The sequence below is a fragment of the Tripterygium wilfordii genome, chromosome 15 (assembly GCF_013401445.1).
Source record: "Tripterygium wilfordii isolate XIE 37 chromosome 15, ASM1340144v1, whole genome shotgun sequence".
In the NCBI taxonomy this organism is placed as follows: Eukaryota; Viridiplantae; Streptophyta; class Magnoliopsida; order Celastrales; family Celastraceae; genus Tripterygium; species Tripterygium wilfordii.
In genome coordinates, this window is record NC_052246.1 from 6136548 (window position 1) to 6153331 (window position 16784).

Consider the following 16784-nt stretch of genomic DNA (forward strand, 5'->3'; position numbering starts at 1 on the left):
TTAGAAGAAAAAAAAGAAAGATATATAAACATTAGGAGAGGGCTGTCTTTTTTGGATGGATGGGGAGACGATTTAGTCCCTAAACACTATTGGGAGAACGGTTTGCTACAGTTCGTAAGTTTAGGGTTTGAAAGGGTATAAGTGTCCAATTTTTATTGGACAAACATAATATATATGTATATTTATTATTCTAAAAATATATAGAAATTTATCCTGTTTTCTGTACATACAACTTTCATTGAATACGACTTTCCATAAAATTTTATATGTATCAGCATGAAATTCTGTTTACTCATTTTAAATTGAGTATCAGTTTTCTTCTTCTTTTTTTTCTGTTAGAATTAAGTGGTTGGGTAAAATAAAATAATCCAACTCCATATAAACACTCTTCTCACATAAACCACCCATGGAAATCAGCTAAATCACCCACAGAAATCATTAAATAATTATATTTAGGGATTGATAATTTAAATCCAATCAATTATAGTGGATAGAACTAGTACTATGCAAGTTAACTTTTAAGGAAGAGAAGAATAGTACGAGTTAGTGGGGGTTATTATCATTCATAAATAATAACCCCAAGTGGGGGAGGAATCCCCACAATTCCCAGACAGCGACTTATGCATGCATGAAACTACAAAATTAATTAACACGTTCGTACATTAGAGCATTCACAATGGATGCTTTTACAGTGCTTGAAATCATACTTTCTTGATAAATTTAGTGTTATATGTCTACAATGGACACATTTTGACACTTCAAAACATATGAAAATGTGTAACTACTCCATATTTGGAGTGTTTCTTGGTCCATGAATAGTGAAGAGAGAGATGTGATGGAAAATAAGAAAGAAGTGATGGAAAGGAAGAGAAAGAAAAGGGAGAAAAAGAGTATGGAATGTTGACTCAAGTGTGTCCACTGTGGGTGTATTAGAATGTAACACTTGTTAAATTGATAGTTGCATAAGAATTGATGTACTTGGAGTGTGGACACAAGTGTGCCCACTCTAGATGGTCTTACACTGAATTCACATTGGTCCAATTCACATGGCCCCTATTTTCTATTTAAGATTCCAGTGATGGACCCCAGCATATATATTTGTGTGTGTTTGTGTGTGTATGGTCAATGAGTAAACGAGAAGCTGAAGCTAATCCCTTTATCCTGTTTGATTAGTGTAATAGGTTTTTGTAATTTCCATTGTACGAGTCCATCTTTTCATAATGTGCCCAACTTCGAATTCAACTAGAAGTGTATTTCTTTGTGGCCACTTATATATGGGTTTTGGTCTCTGTGTGGGCTTGATAGTGGGTCTTCGTCCATTGGGCCTCTGTCAAGAACTTATTTAATTGGTAGGTGGGAAACTTCCGTCCGCACAAGCCTGTCAGCTCGAAATTTACGCTCACTCAACTATGACGCAATGGATTGAATGGTTCCTCGATTATAAAAATTAAAAAAAGAAGTCAATCTTTGCACAAAAAATTACGTCGGCGGATTAAATGGTTCCTCGATTATAAAAAAAAAAAGTCAATCTTTGCACCAAAAATTACCTAACTTCAAACTTACATATACAACAGCTAGCTGTGTATATTGAAAAAGAGGATCTTTATCTTATCATTTCCTTTGCTTGGCAAACATTAGTCAACGGAGTATTGTAAATAGTTTCTTTGATTACGGCTTACCAACTCTTGTGTTGACATGAAGCACAAATACCTTGTCAGGTTGCACATCACCTTTTAAGAGTTGAGAGTTGTTCATAATAACAAATTATTGTACGTGCTTATGATTGATTGTGTTAGAAATCTCAACTCACTCACATCAATAATATTATCGGTTTTGAATTTTTCAGTCTTCATGGATACATCTGACTGCACGACTTTATTCTTTCTTGGATCATCTTGCTTAATGATATTTAGACAAAAGAAAAAGGTGTTGTTGATGGAGGTGGTGTGGGTGCTTAATTGGTCATACAAGTTCCTTTGTCATGCTTCATTGGTCTCCTCCACAAAAGAAATTATTAAAAATTATGGATTTAAAAGTGTAACTAATATATCAATTACAAATTATATATGCCATAAAATTTTGTCCACTTATTGAGCTCTAACCAAAACCATGTGTAATGTCGTCTTAGATATCCTAATTACTTATTTATTTGTAGAAATAATTGTTAGTTTATTATCCTATCCCTATAATTTTAAATGGAAATCTTGACTTTTGACTCTTGAGAGTCAAATAAATAGAGGACACATATTCAATATTCTAGTTTTTATTTATTTATTTATACTACACTTATAATGCGGATCAATTTTTCTGCCGACAATATATGAAACATAATTTGTTATGATTGTGTGAAGATTTGTAATCGCATATCGTTTGGAGTATTTCAAACCATGCAATTTACAATAAAAATTCTAGCATTTTTCATCCAACGAGATTTTTTTGGCTCAAGTGTCATTAGCGAGGGTTCAGAAAAATAAAATCATGTGGGCCTCATATATTTACATTATGATTACTATTAGATTCAAAAATCGTGACGAGTGACCAACTCAAAATTGATCTGTTTTTAGGTTATTAGAATTAATCTAGGAGTATATGTTGAGCTTTAATTTCTTCGATATATCTATTAAATAAAAAAAAAACCTCTTATAACAAATTATACTTTGAGTACAACCCTGATTTTTGAAAGGAATTAAATCAATTCCTGTAATTAAGAAATTGATAAACATGAAATCAAATCAAATCAAACCAAGTCAATAATAACTAAATTACTGGAGTATATATAAAGATAGAGTTTGCTAAATCAATTTCACTCAATTAGATATTCATGATCCTATATAACGTTTTTCTTTTTTGGTTCTAGACTTCTAAAGATAGGAAGGACAATAAAGTGCTTCATTGACAGTAAATGAAAAGAACACAAAATCACTCATGGTATGGTTTGCGATAAATCCGTATAGCTGAAGGACTGAAATTTGAATTTTTTTTCACGTTAACAATAGTATTATAATTTTTAATTATCAACGTATTTTAGAAGTGTAAGGGGTTCTAAATACCTTAGAGCATCCTCCAACAGGAGATGCAAATGACTTAACTATCATTTTGCATCCCAAACCACCAAATCAAGCCTCCAATGAGAGAAGCAAAAATGGCTATCCACTCTTAGTAGATGTTCTAAAGGAGAGAGAAAATGAGCATATGCAAAAGTTAATTGTGACACATGATTTTCAATTTTGAACTGGGTTCATTTAAATGTATTTGAGAAATTGTTACTCATTTGGTTAATTGGGTTAGAGCCGGTGATGTTTTGGAAAATCAAACTATCAAATTACTGTAACAGTAATCAAATGAGTATGTTGATTACTCATTTTTGTTACTCTCATTGGAGATTTTACTGATCAAAAAACATGGTTAGCTGGACAAAAACCTAAAGAACATAAAAATTTGCACAAGAGAAATTGAGGAACTACATTTTTTTATGTATAAACTATGAAATCAAGCCTTATATTGGCAGCAACTTTGGAAATTACATAATAATATGACCTGTCCATTTCTGGAAAACAAGTCATATGTGGACCAGGAACACACTTGACACTACCATTGCTGATATACATAAAGCATGCATGTCTTTTATTATTCCTTTAAAACAAAACAGAGATACATATTCAAACGCGGAAACTAGCTTTTTTCCCCCCCTTTTTATGTTTGTCCTCTTCAAATCTTCTATGGCATCCCTTAATTTAGTTCTTTATGTGGATACTCCTTTTCTTTTCCTGCAAGAATATTATAGTAAAATTAGTATTAACAACACGAGGTATATATGTAGAATTAAGCATTTAAACCTCTGACTAAATAGCGACTATCATCAGCATTGTAAGGCATGCAATTAATAATGTTGTGTAATGGGAGCTTACCTTGAAGAAGATAAACCATTCTTTAGTAATGGTGAGGAGGAGGAGGAGATGAATAGATGTAATGGGGTGGTGGCGGCTTGTGTACTGGAGGAGGAGGGGGTGGAGACTTGTACACATAAGGTTTCTTTGGAGGAGGTGGTGGTGGAGGTGACTTGTATTTGTATGGCTTCTTGGGTGGAGGAGGAGGAGGAGACTTGTACACTGGTGGAGGTGGAGGTGGTGACTTATAGGGGTAAGGTGGTGGGTACTTCTTGGGTGGTGGTGGTGGTGACTTGTACTTGTAAGGAGGAGATGGTGGTGGAGGGTACGTCTTGGGTGGTGGAGGTGGCGGTGGAGATTTATAATGGTAAGGAGGAGATGGTGGTGGTGGGTACTTCTTTGGTGGGAGTGGTGGGTACTTCTTGTGTGGTGGAGGTGGGGGTGGAGATTTATATTGGTAAGGAGGAGATGGTGGCGGGGGGTACTTCTTTGGTGGTGGTGGAGAAGAGTAGATATAGTGACCATCAGTGGCTTCTGTTGGCAAGCTAATGAAGGAGAGTAAAACCACCACAAGAGTGGCAAGAAGAGAAGTCATTGGGAACCCTCTATTCCCCATTTTTAGTACTACAAAGAGAAAATTTGGTTGTGCATTTTTGTGGAATCCTACCCTTCCTTTATATAGATTTTGTGTTTACCTTCCAACACCACCTAATCATAGTAAAATCATGGTATCTTTGAATAGGGGTATTATTTATCCTTTGTAAAAAAGGTCAAAATAAAAATAGTCTTGTGTGAATGAATGAATGAGTGACATTTGGACCGACATCTTACTTTTGATTTGGTATCTTACTTTTTTTCTATTATCTCTTTTTTGCATGATAGAGGCTGCTAACTAAGCAGAGAATAAAGGGGTACTCCGGATCTCCTGTAAATAAATTACAACAGACCTCACTGTAGTGATTTCAAAGTCCAAATAAAAATTTGAAAATTATGAATTTATTTTGATCATACTTATGAGTCCAATTATATATATTTTTTTTTCCAAAAGTTAAATGTTGCAAAAAAGACATAAAATGTTTCGAGTTTATATTGAATGGAACAAAATTTTCGTATATTTTTCATGTTGAATTTGATTTTTATTAGGATAAAAAAATATTATTAAACCCGTAAATAAGATCAAAGCACATTCATATTTTTTATAAAAAATAAATAAATTTGTGACCCTAAATCTTAAGTACAATGGGTCGGCTAGTTAGCCATCCAGAATAAAGTAGAGTGTGTAGACTTCTGTAATGGCAATAATTTCAGAGAGAAAAGTCTTGTCCTGTTCATTTTGTCAGTTTTATCATTTTATGGAGGTGGAGAGCTTGAGCTTTGAAAATGTCTGTCTTCTCTGCCTAATTTAATACTTTCTTGTCATTTTGTTGAAACTTCTGTTTGAATTTTGATACCAGAATATCAATTGATCTAAACTTCTGTTTGCCTAATTTATATGCAAATATAATATCCAATTTTTCAGAATTAATTAGGCAGGTTAGTAGGCATATGATAATTAAAAATTAACTTTAGATCTAATCACTCATTTCATCAATAAAATTATAAGATTCGTTTGGATAAAGGAATCATTAGGACACCATAATTAATTAGGCAGAGGCGATAAGAATTGGTCGGAGATGTAAAGCCAAACACAAATGTTACAAAAAGCAGGAGTTGATGCGTTATTTCTAATAATTAAATATAAATACAGATAGGATTAACAGTTAATGATTATAATTTTAGGTCTTGTTTGATTAATACGTTATTATTCCTGCAATCATGCAAGAAGATAGGGAACACCAATTAATGAAAACTTAGAAAACTAATTAGTTAAATCAAAACACCAATTAATGAAACTTAGAATACGCGTAAGACCAAGACCATGGTTGTCTGCACTTCACGTGCCACTGTACTTATCATGAAAATTTGTATATATATGTATCACGTATACATGTGTACGTTACGGGGGAACCGAAGTAGGTGAAGACTGAGGCAGACGTAATCTCTTTTAACCAAAATAGACGGAGATAGATTTGTTCTTATTTGAATATATATATATATATATGATATGATGAAGTCAATAATAGGATCAACCCTACTCGATGAATCAGTTAGTCAAATAAAGTCCTTCCTTCCTCATCGACTGCCTTCTTTTCTGTACAGGCAGCAAACATAAGCTTCGGTAGGGCCCCAAGGGGGTGCTTAGGGGACCTCTCCTCAATACAGTACTAAACTTGAGAGGATGACTCGCTCTTTGGAACTCTGCCTCTTGCTCTGTAAGTAGTTCAGAGTGCAGGAGTTAGAATCTTTACCTGACATTTGAGATCCCCTTTTTATATGAGCTGAGGTATTTGAGTTGCAGTAAGAGTCAGACTCTCTCTTAGTGGTTTTCAAGAGGATTTCTCGGAGGGTAAATCTCATACGTATTCCTATCCAAAGGGGAGTTGAACTCTGCTAAGAGTTGGAGTCCTATTGGGACGTCTTCAGTATTTGATTGTCCTTACCTAAGTCGGTCAAGTCTTTCTACCTCGGTCGGGTGGGATGAACCACCTCGTTTAGATAAGACAAACGATCGAGGATTGGATATGGGGTAGGTTCGTCGATCAGTACCGAGCTACCTAAATTGTAGATAAGTAATTCTGCCAAGGCAAAAAGTTTGGTCGACGAATGACCTTCCTTTGATCCAGTTGGCATGTGTGTGCCACGTGATCAGTTTCTATTAGTGGGTAATTTTAGTATTATCGATATATATATATATATATATATTTAGCCGGCTTTGACTGTAGATGACGGATTCATCTCTGGAAGCGACATAAAGTTTGTGCTAAAAATTCCATACCCATGTACTGCCATTTAGCTCAACGTATGGGTTTCTTCCTCTTCTGTCGTGAAATCCACCTAGCATATAAATCAAAGAAACACAGAAACCAAACAAGTATAACAATAAAGTAAAAAATAGGGAAGAATAACAAATTAAAATTTATCTTCATTCGGACTCAATATGAGATCGTACGTCCAACAATGGTATTTTTCGTCTACTATGAATTTACAATGAGTTCTCTATCTTTCACTCTCTTTCTCTATCATAAAACTAGATTACAAAATAATAAAAAATTTCTTATTATATCAATCCTAATTATGTCAACCCTAATTATGACAGGATTCCAACAATTTCAATTTTATGCAACTTGCAACACAACACTTCTCCACATCTTCCTCCAACATTTTTTTTATTTTTATATTACGAAGGGGAAATTCCTAGCCGATATCCTTAAAAAGACTTTTAGACATCTAGGTCCATTCAAAAAACACGTGCATGCCAATTACATCACTACCCTCGCTATATACCTGTTCATATTACTGTTTAAAACTGTAACATGAAATAAAATTTCTCAATTCAAATTATTTCGGCGACGGTTTGCTACACCACCACCATCGTTGGACTCCCCTCACTGAGATGCACAATGTCCAGCCAGATTCTATCCAAAATAGCCACCGGAAATGAACATGGAGAATAAGAAAACAAAGAAGATGATGGTGGAGGTGCGACGGTGGTGGAAGTGTGACGGTGGTGGAGGAGCAACGGTGGAGATAGATGATGGTGGTGCCGGAGCCGGACTGTGGCAGTGGTGGAGGCGGAGGTGGCAGTGGTGAAAATAGATGGGAGATTTCTTAGATTTAGGTATTCTTATGTCTATGACTATTGAAAAAGAAAGGCAAATATGAAAATATAAAATTATTCATTTTTTAAAAGAGGCACCTATGTGGAAAAGAGGTACATATGTGGAAAATAGATTTTCAAGTGGACCTATGTGTCCATAAGTTGTCAAATTGGTACTTATATAGCATTTGTTATATTACGAATCACCAATCTTTGGCCCATGTACATACTAAAAAATAAATCATCTTATTCTTTCATAATATGTGAACTAGTTACAGGTATAAGGAATTATTTGCAATAAAAGTAATAGATAACTCAAAATTTTCTTGTCCCAAATATGATGTGTCAAGCAATGATTGAATTTTCATAATATGTGTGATTTTTGAGGAGCTGGTGGGGTTGGGAGACAAATTCATTTGGGTCTCAGCCCAAAGCAGACAAATTGACTAGTAGTGTAGGTTGGGTCTTGACTGGTAACAATTGATATCTGAGCAAGGTTTCGATCCTTGGACTTGTGGGCTATGGGCCCACAAGTGAACTCAGAGTAAGGCTCTGTTTGGCACAGTGGAAAAATTGATTTTCAATGTTAGCGGAAATGCTGTGAAAAATATGCTGAGCTTAAAGCTGTGAAATATGCTGTGAGGTGTTTAGTGAACTAAAAACTGACGATAGAGGAAAAACTGTTGAAATAAAGTACTATAATATTAATTTTATTTTTATATTAAAATTAATCTAATAAATATAATTCTTATTAAAATTAATTTTAGGTATTAATTTAATTAATCAAATATAATGTATATTTAAAATTAATTTTAAGTATTTTTTTAATTAATCAAATTAATTAAACTTACATTTACTGTATTTTTTAATTTATAGTTAATTAATCAAATAAATTTTGTTACATTTATTGTATTTTTAATTTATCATTATGTATTAAAATTTAATTTACTGTTATAATAATTATAAATGCATAAATATAATTGATTTATACTTTTTATTAAAAAATGATTATATTTAAATTATTAAATAATAATATTTTATATAAAAGTGTGGGAGCTGGCTCCGCTGTGTTGCTTGGCACAGCGGAAGCTGGAAGCGAATCCTCTTCCACTTCCATTTCTGCTGTGCCAAACAGGTAGTAAATAAGAGAAACAATTGGATAGAGCCTCTAGAGAATGATTACACAACAGAACAACACAAATGAGAAATCAACAACAGGTAAGGATGCCTATTCAACAAAGGCGACTCTCCATGAATTACAAAATAGTTCAGATATCCAAAAATCCATTTGTCCTAATAACAAAATATTATGGCTTCGTTTGCTAAATAATTTTGTCAATATGATATACGCTAGCTTATATGCCAGTAACAGATATGCTGAATAATAATGATAGCATATATACTGTCTGAAATACTGATAGTATTTGATTCAATTTTTGCCGAAAAATTTTTTATAAAATCCCATTAGCCCTAGGAACAGTACGGCCCACAAAACTCGCGGGCAGCGCCAATTTACAAGTCTTTGGGGCTTTTTTTTAATATATCTATTTTGTTTTGTATGTATATATTTGCCGATTTGAACGAGTGACTTTTGTACCATAATTTCTTTATGGTGGCCCACCTTACGTTACAGGCTTACAGCTAGCAAGAAAGAAAAAAACAACGAGATACATACAAAAAGCATGGAGTTCTCCTTGTAGTGTACGTGGACTTGCACCATTCTCTTCACCCTTCATCACTTCGTTAGGGTAGTCGATTTCTCGCTGGTGGTGATTCGATGGGGGTGAAGTATACCTTTGGTTATCGATAGATAATCCTTGTTACGGCTCAATAATCAAATATTCAAGCGATTTGGTCTATTTGGACTTCTTAAGTTTGAATTTTTGTCCACTCCACCAAGTTCATAATCTTTTCAATTACAGATTCTTCCTTGGTAAAAATGCATTTAGGGACCCCGCGATTCCCTAAAGTCTATACAATTCACATCTAATGGTCGAGAAAATTTCATACAAATTTTAAAAATTGAAAAATAAAAATGTATTATGATGTGACACAACTTCCAAACTATTAGATTTTTATTGTAAACTCTAAAATTTTAAATGAATTACAGAGTACCCAAGTCCGGTGAAAATGTACACTAAATATATAATCAAGGTTATCGGAATTTATATATTGTGAATGGTATATCCCAACCCCTTAATTGATGGATTCAAGGGTGGATGGTGAAAGGGTTGGTTTATCTTGACCCCTTAATTGAAAATTTTCATGTGGGGGGTCCAGAAGGTTTTTTCTCGCCTCCCCAACTCAAATTTTGTGAAAATTTGGGAGGAATTTAATACATTTTTCAATGAAAGTCTTGCTCAATCATGGCTTTCATGATAATCCGTTGTTAAATAATGAATTAATCTTCTTATTTTCTAATCCACAAAGCTGTTAAATCCATTATTGAACGAGAACTGAACCTTCATCCATGTTCATCTGTGTATTTCAGTCCCCTAACCTCTTTACATTCAGTTGTGTCAACTTATAATAACTCAAAAGACTATATTATCCATCAGAAATTCAACCCCACTCACATAAACAATATTTTATACTCTGGGTTTATCGATTCATTGTAGATACATTGGGTCCACACGGTTTTATTCTTCTGATTCATCGCATAAGGTATTTAAGCCCAAAAAAAAAAAAAGAGGTTGTTTGAGAGATGCTTAACTTTTTCTTATAAACCATATCGCTTGTTAGTACTATCTAACCAATGTGGGATTATAAGTCTGACACTCTCCCGTATTTGTGAGCTGACTTATACAAGACTCAATAAGTGGACAGTTAGAGGTCCATCTAACTGAACCAAAACATTGCTCCGATAACATATCAGAAATCTTTGCCCACTCACATTAACAATATTGTCAGCTTTGAATTTATTAGTTCATTGAGGATACATCGGGTTTACATGATTGACTTTGTTTTTCTAGACAGCCTATGAGAGTTAAGTTCAGAAAAGCCTTTATTGAGAGATACTAGTACTTTTTTCTTATAAATCACATTGTCTTATTAAAGCATGAATTAATCTTCTCATTTGTTGTAATCCGTTATTGAAGCATGAATTAATCTTGTCGTTTACAAAGCTGTGAAATCCATTACTGCATGAAGGACTGAAGCTTGATCCATGTTCATCCACGTATTCAGTCGCCTAGCCAGTCTACATTCAGTTGTGTCAACTCCTAAGAAATCAAAGAGTAGTACTATGTAACTTAATTGGATAATAATCTTGGCAAAATTAAAGTCCTCTCTTGCAGATGATTTTGACGTGACTGCATGTGCAATAATTGATTCTGTAACTTAGCTACCGACGCTTACCTTGACGTAATGCCGTCTTATCAAAAAAAATAATATATATATATATATATATAATTAAACTAACTAATCCAGATTATAATATGTCGAATAGGTTCTTCTTGAGCAGGTTTGTTAGAGGTGAAAGGACAAAAAGGGGAAGAAGACTCTCCCACCAATACATGTACCCATTTAGGGATGGTGTACGTACAAGATTGATTTACTTTCACAGAAAATATAGGATCATATACACATGTATAATGTGTCTTTTGAATTAATCACCATCAGTGAAATTTTAGTTCTATATATACTAAACCCTGATTGGATCATAAAAATTATAAAAAGAAAGAAAAAGAAAAAGAAAGAAGATATATAAACATTAGGAGAGGGTTGTCTTTGTAAATTTTTGGATGGATGGGGAGACGATTTAGTCCCTAAACACTATTGGGAGGACGGTTTGCTATAGTTCATAAGGTTAGGGTTTGAAAGGGTATAAGTGTTCCAATTTTTATTGGGCAAACATAATATATATATATATAATTCTAAAAATATATAGAATTAGAGTTTTCTATATTTATCCTGTTTTCTGTACATGCAACTTTCGTTGAATACGATTTTCCATAAAATTTTATATGTACCTGTATGAAATTCTGTTTACTCATTTTAAATTGAATTTCAGTTTTCTTCTTTTTTTTTGTTCTGTTAGAATTAAGTGGTTGGGTAAAATAAAACAAACCAACTCCATATAAACACTCTTCTCACATAAACCACCCATAGAAATCAGCTAAATCACCCACAGAAATCATTAAATAATTATATTTAGGTATTGATAATTTAAATCCAATCAATTATAGGGGATAGAACTAGTACTATACGAGATAACTTTTAAGGAAGAGAAGAATAGTATGAGTTAGTGGGGGTTATTATCATTCATAAATAATAACCCCAAGTGGGGGAGGAATCCCCAAAAATTCCCAGACAGCGACTTATGCATGCATGAAACTACAAAATTAATTAACACGTTCGTACATTAGAGCATCCACAATGGGTGGGTGCTCTTAAGAGTGTTTGAAATCATAATTTCTTGATAAATTTAGTATTATATGTTTATAATGGGCAAATTTTGACACCACAAAATATATGGAAAATTTGTAGCTACTCCATATTTGGAGTGCTTCTTGATTCATGAATAATGAAGAGATATATGATGAAAAAGAAAAAAGATGTGATGGAAAGTAAAAGAGATGTGATGGAAAGGAAGAGAGAGAAGAGAGAAAAAATGAGTATGGGCACATGTGTGTCCATTGTGTTTGGAGTGTTTGGATGTATCCATTGATAGTTGCATAAAAATTGACGTGTTTGGAGTGTGAGCACAAGTGTGTCCATTGTACAAGTCCATCTTTCCATAATGTGCACAAACTTCGATTACAACCAGAAGCGTATTTCTTTGTGGCCACTTGCATATGGGTTTTGGTTTGTGTGTGGGTTTGCTAGTGGGCTTTCGCACACTAGGCCTCTGTCAAGAACTTACTTAATTGGTAGGTGGGAAACTTTCATACGCACAAGCCTACTAGCCTGAGATTTACACTCACTCAGCTATCCAAAAGAACACAATGGATTGAATGGTTCAAAAAAAAGGAGTCAATCTTTGCACCAAAAATTAATTAACTTCAAACTTACATATACAACAGCTAGCTGTGTATATTGAAAAAGAGGATCTTTATCTTATCATCTCCGTGGCTTGGCAAACAATAGTCAACGGAGTATTGTAAATAGTTTCTTTGATTACGGCTTACCAACTCTTGTGTTGACATCAAGCACAAATACCTTGTCAGGTTGCACATCCTAACCATGTGTAATGTCTTCTTAGATATCCTAATTACTTATTTATTTATAGAAATAATTATTTGTTTATTATCCTATGCCTATAATTTTAAATGGAAATCTTGACTCTTGAGAGTCAAATAAGTAGAGTACACATATTTAATATTCTAGTTTATTTATTTATACTACACTTATTATAATGCGGATCGATTTTTCTGCCGACAATAAATGAAACATAATTTGTTATGACTGTGTGAAAATTTGCAATCTCATATCGTTTGGAGTATTTAAAACCATGCAGTTGATTTTATTTACAAGGTTGAATTTATTTACAAAGTTGAATACATTAATCTAGGAGCATTTCAGACTTCACTCAATTAGATATTCATGATCATATGTAACTTTTTTCTTTTTTGGTTATAGAGATAGGATTAGGAAGGACGATAAACTGCTTCATTGACAGTAAATGAAAAGAACACAAAACGACTCATGGTACGGTTTGCGATAAATCCGTACAGCTGGAGGATTGAAATTTGATTTTTTTCTTTGACGTTAACATTAGTATTATAAATTTTAATTATCAATGTATTTTAGAAGTGTAAAGGGTTCTAAATACCTTAGAGCATCTCCAAACGAGAGATGCAAATGGCTTAACTACCGTTTTGCATCCCAAACCACCAAATCAAAGCCTCCAATGAAAGATGCAAAAATGGCAATCCACTCTTAGATGTTCTAAAGAAGAGAGAAAATGAGCATATGTAAAAGTTAATTGTGACACATGATTTTCAATTTTGAAATGGGTTAATTTAAATGTATTTGAGAAATTGTTACTCATTTGGTTAATTGGGTTAGAGTCGATGATGTTTTGGAAAATCAAACGATGTATCAAATTATTGTAACAATAATCAAATGAGTATTTTGATTACCCATTTTTGTTACTCTCATTGGAGATGCTTAGCGTTTACTGAGCAAAAAACATGGTTAGCTCGACAAAAACCTACAGAACATAAAACATTACACAAGAGAAATTGAGGAACTATATATTTTATATATAAACTATGAAATCAAGCCCTATATTGGCAGCAACTTTGAAAATTACATAATAATATGACCTGTCCATTTCTGGAAAACAAGTCATATGTGGACCAGGAACACACTTGACACTACCATTGTTGATATACATAAAGCATGCATGTCTTTTATTATTCCTTTAAAACAAAAGAAAGATACATATTCAAACGCGGAAACTAGCTTTTTCTGTCCCCCATTTTATTTTTGTCCTCTTCAAATCTTCAATGGCCTCCCTTAATTTAGTTCTTTATGTGGATACTCCTCTTCTTTTCCTGCAAGAATATTATAGTAAAATTAGTATTAACAACACGAGGTATGTAGAAGCATTTAAACCTTTAACTAAATGGTGACTATCATCAGCATTGTAAGGCATGCAATTAATGTTGTGTAATGGGAGCTTACGTTGAAGAAGATAAACCATTCTCTAGTAATGGTCAGGAGGAGGAGGGGATGAATAGATGTAATGGGGTGGTGGTGGCTTGTGTACTGGAGGAGGAGGAGGTGGAGACTTGTACACATAAGGTTTCTTTGGAGGAGGTGGTGGTGGAGGTGACTTGTATTTGTATGGCTTCTTGGGTGGAGGAGGAGGAGGAGACTTGTACACTGGTGGAGGTGGAGGCGGTGACTTATAGGGGTAAGGTGGTGGGTACTTCTTGGGTGGTGGTGGTGGTGACTTATACTTGTAAGGAGGAGATGGTGGTGGAGGGTACGTCTTGGGTGGTGGAGGTGGGGGTGGAGATTTATAATGGTAAGGAGGAGATGGTGGTGGTGGGTACTTCTTTGGTGGGAGTGGTGGGTACTTCTTGTGTGGTGGAGGTGGGGGTGGAGATTTATACTGGTAAGGAGGAGATGGTGGCGGTGGGTACTTCTTTGGTGGTGGTGGAGAAGAGTAGATATAGTGACCATCAGTGGCTTCTGCTGGCAAGCTAATGAAGGAGAGTAAAACCACCACAAGAGTGGCAAGAAGAGAAGTCATTGGGAACCCTCTATTCCCCATTTTTAGTACTACAAAGAGAACTAATTTGGTTGTGCATTTTTGTGGAATCCTACCCTTCCTTTATATAGATTTTGTGTTTACCTTGCAACACCACCTCATCATAGTAAAATCATGGTATCTTTGTAAAAAAGGTCAAAATAAAAATAGTCTTGTGTGAATGAATGAATGATTGATATTTGGACCGACATCTTACTTTTGATTTGGTATTTTACTTTCTTTTTTTTTATCTCTTTTTTGCATGATAAAGACTGCTAACTAAGCAGAGAATAAAGGGGTACTCAGGATCTCCTGTAAATAAATTACTGCAGACCTCGTTGTACTGATTTCAAAGTCCAAATAAAATTTTTAAAACATGAATTTATTTTGATCCTATTTATGAGTCCAATTATATTTTTTTTATCCAAAAAAAAGTTAAATGTTACAAAAAGGACATAAAATGTTTCGAGTTTATATTGAATGATATAGAATTTTCATATATTTTTCATGTTAAATTCGATTTTTGTTAGTAAAAAAAATATTATTAAACCTGTAAATCATATCAAAACACATTCATATTTTTTATAAAAAATAAATAAATTTGTGACCCTAAATCTTAAGTACAATGGGTCGGCTAGTTAGCCATCCAGAATGAAGTAGAGTGTGTAGACTTCTGTAATGGCAATAATTTCAGAGAGAAAAGTCTTGTCCTGTTCATTTTGTTAGTTTTATCATTTTATGGAGGTGGAGAGCTTGAGCTTTGAAAATGTCTGTCTTCTCTGCCTAATTTAATACTTTCTTGTCAGTTTGTTGAAACTTCTGTTTGAATTTTGATACCAGAAGATCAATTGGTCCAATTTATTATCACTTTCTATTTAATTGAAGATAAAGTACCTTTCTTCCTAATCTGAATCATCTACATAATCATTTTTCAGAATTAATTAGGCAGGTTAGTAGGCATATGATAATTAATAATTAACTTTAGATCTAATCACTCTTTTCATCAATAAAATTATAAGATTTGTTTGGATAAAAGAATCGTTAAGACACCATAATTAATTAGGCAGAGGCGATAAGAGTTGATCGGAGATGTAAAGCCAAACACAAATGTTACAAAAAGCAAAAGTTAATATGTTATTTCTAATAATTAAATATAAATACAGATAGGATTAACAGTTAATGATGATAATTTTAGGTCTTGTTTGATTAATACGTTATTATTCCTGCAATCATGCAAGAAGATACGGAACACCAATTAATGAAAACTTAGAAAACTAATTACTTAAATCAAACACCAATTAATGTCTTAATGAAACTTAGAAAACGCGTTTAGACCAAGACAACGGTTGTCTGCACTTCACGTGCCACTGTACTTATCGTGAAAATTTGCATATATATATGTGTGTGTGTGTGTGTGTGTGTAATAAGTCTTCACTGGTGCATGTGTACGTTACGGGGGGACCGGAGTTGGTGAAGACTGAGGCAGACGTAATCTCTTTTAACCAAAATAGAGGGGGACATATTTGTTGTTATTTGAATATATATGATGAAGTCAAAAATAGGATCAACCCTACTAGACGAATCAATTACTCAGACAAACTCATTTCTTCTTGATCGGTAGCCTTCCTTCCTACACAAGGAGCAAACATAAGCTTCGGTAAGACCTTGAGGATGTGCTCGGGGGATTTCTCCGACGCTCAAGTCAATACGATACTAAACTTGAGAGGATGACTCGCTCTTTGGAGCTCTACCTCTTGCTCAGTAAATAGTTCAGAGTGCAGGAGTTAGAATCTTTACCTGGCGTTTGAGGTCCCTTTTTATATGAGCTGTGATACTTGAGTTGCACAGTTGGAGTTAGACTCTCTTTCATTGGTTTTCAAGAGGATTTCTTAGAAGTTAAATCTCATACGTATTCCTCTTCAAAGGAGAGTTGAACTCTGCTGAGAGTTGGAGTCCTATTGGGGCGCCTTCATTATTGGATTGTCCTTACCTAAGTCGG

The 16784-nt window shown here is 34.0% G+C and overlaps 2 protein-coding genes across 2 annotated transcripts; both read right to left on the reverse strand.

Moving 5' to 3' along the window:
* Positions 1–3465: 3465 nt before the first annotated feature.
* LOC120016160 (extensin-3-like) lies at positions 3466–4538 on the reverse strand. Its single transcript, XM_038868794.1, has 2 exons — positions 3909–4538; positions 3466–3767 (listed from the first exon to the last, which is right to left on the reverse strand). Exon 1 carries the CDS (start codon positions 4501–4503, stop codon positions 3931–3933), a length of 573 nt encoding a protein of 190 aa, XP_038724722.1. The 5' UTR covers positions 4504–4538; the 3' UTR covers positions 3466–3767; positions 3909–3930.
* A 9375-nt stretch (positions 4539–13913) lies between these two features.
* Positions 13914–14840, reverse strand: LOC120016161 (extensin-3-like). The gene is made up of 2 exons (XM_038868796.1): positions 14215–14840; positions 13914–14084 (listed from the first exon to the last, which is right to left on the reverse strand). The coding sequence occupies exon 1, from the start codon at positions 14807–14809 to the stop codon at positions 14237–14239; it is 573 nt and encodes a 190-aa protein (XP_038724724.1). The 5' UTR covers positions 14810–14840; the 3' UTR covers positions 13914–14084; positions 14215–14236.
* Positions 14841–16784: the final 1944 nt, after the last annotated feature.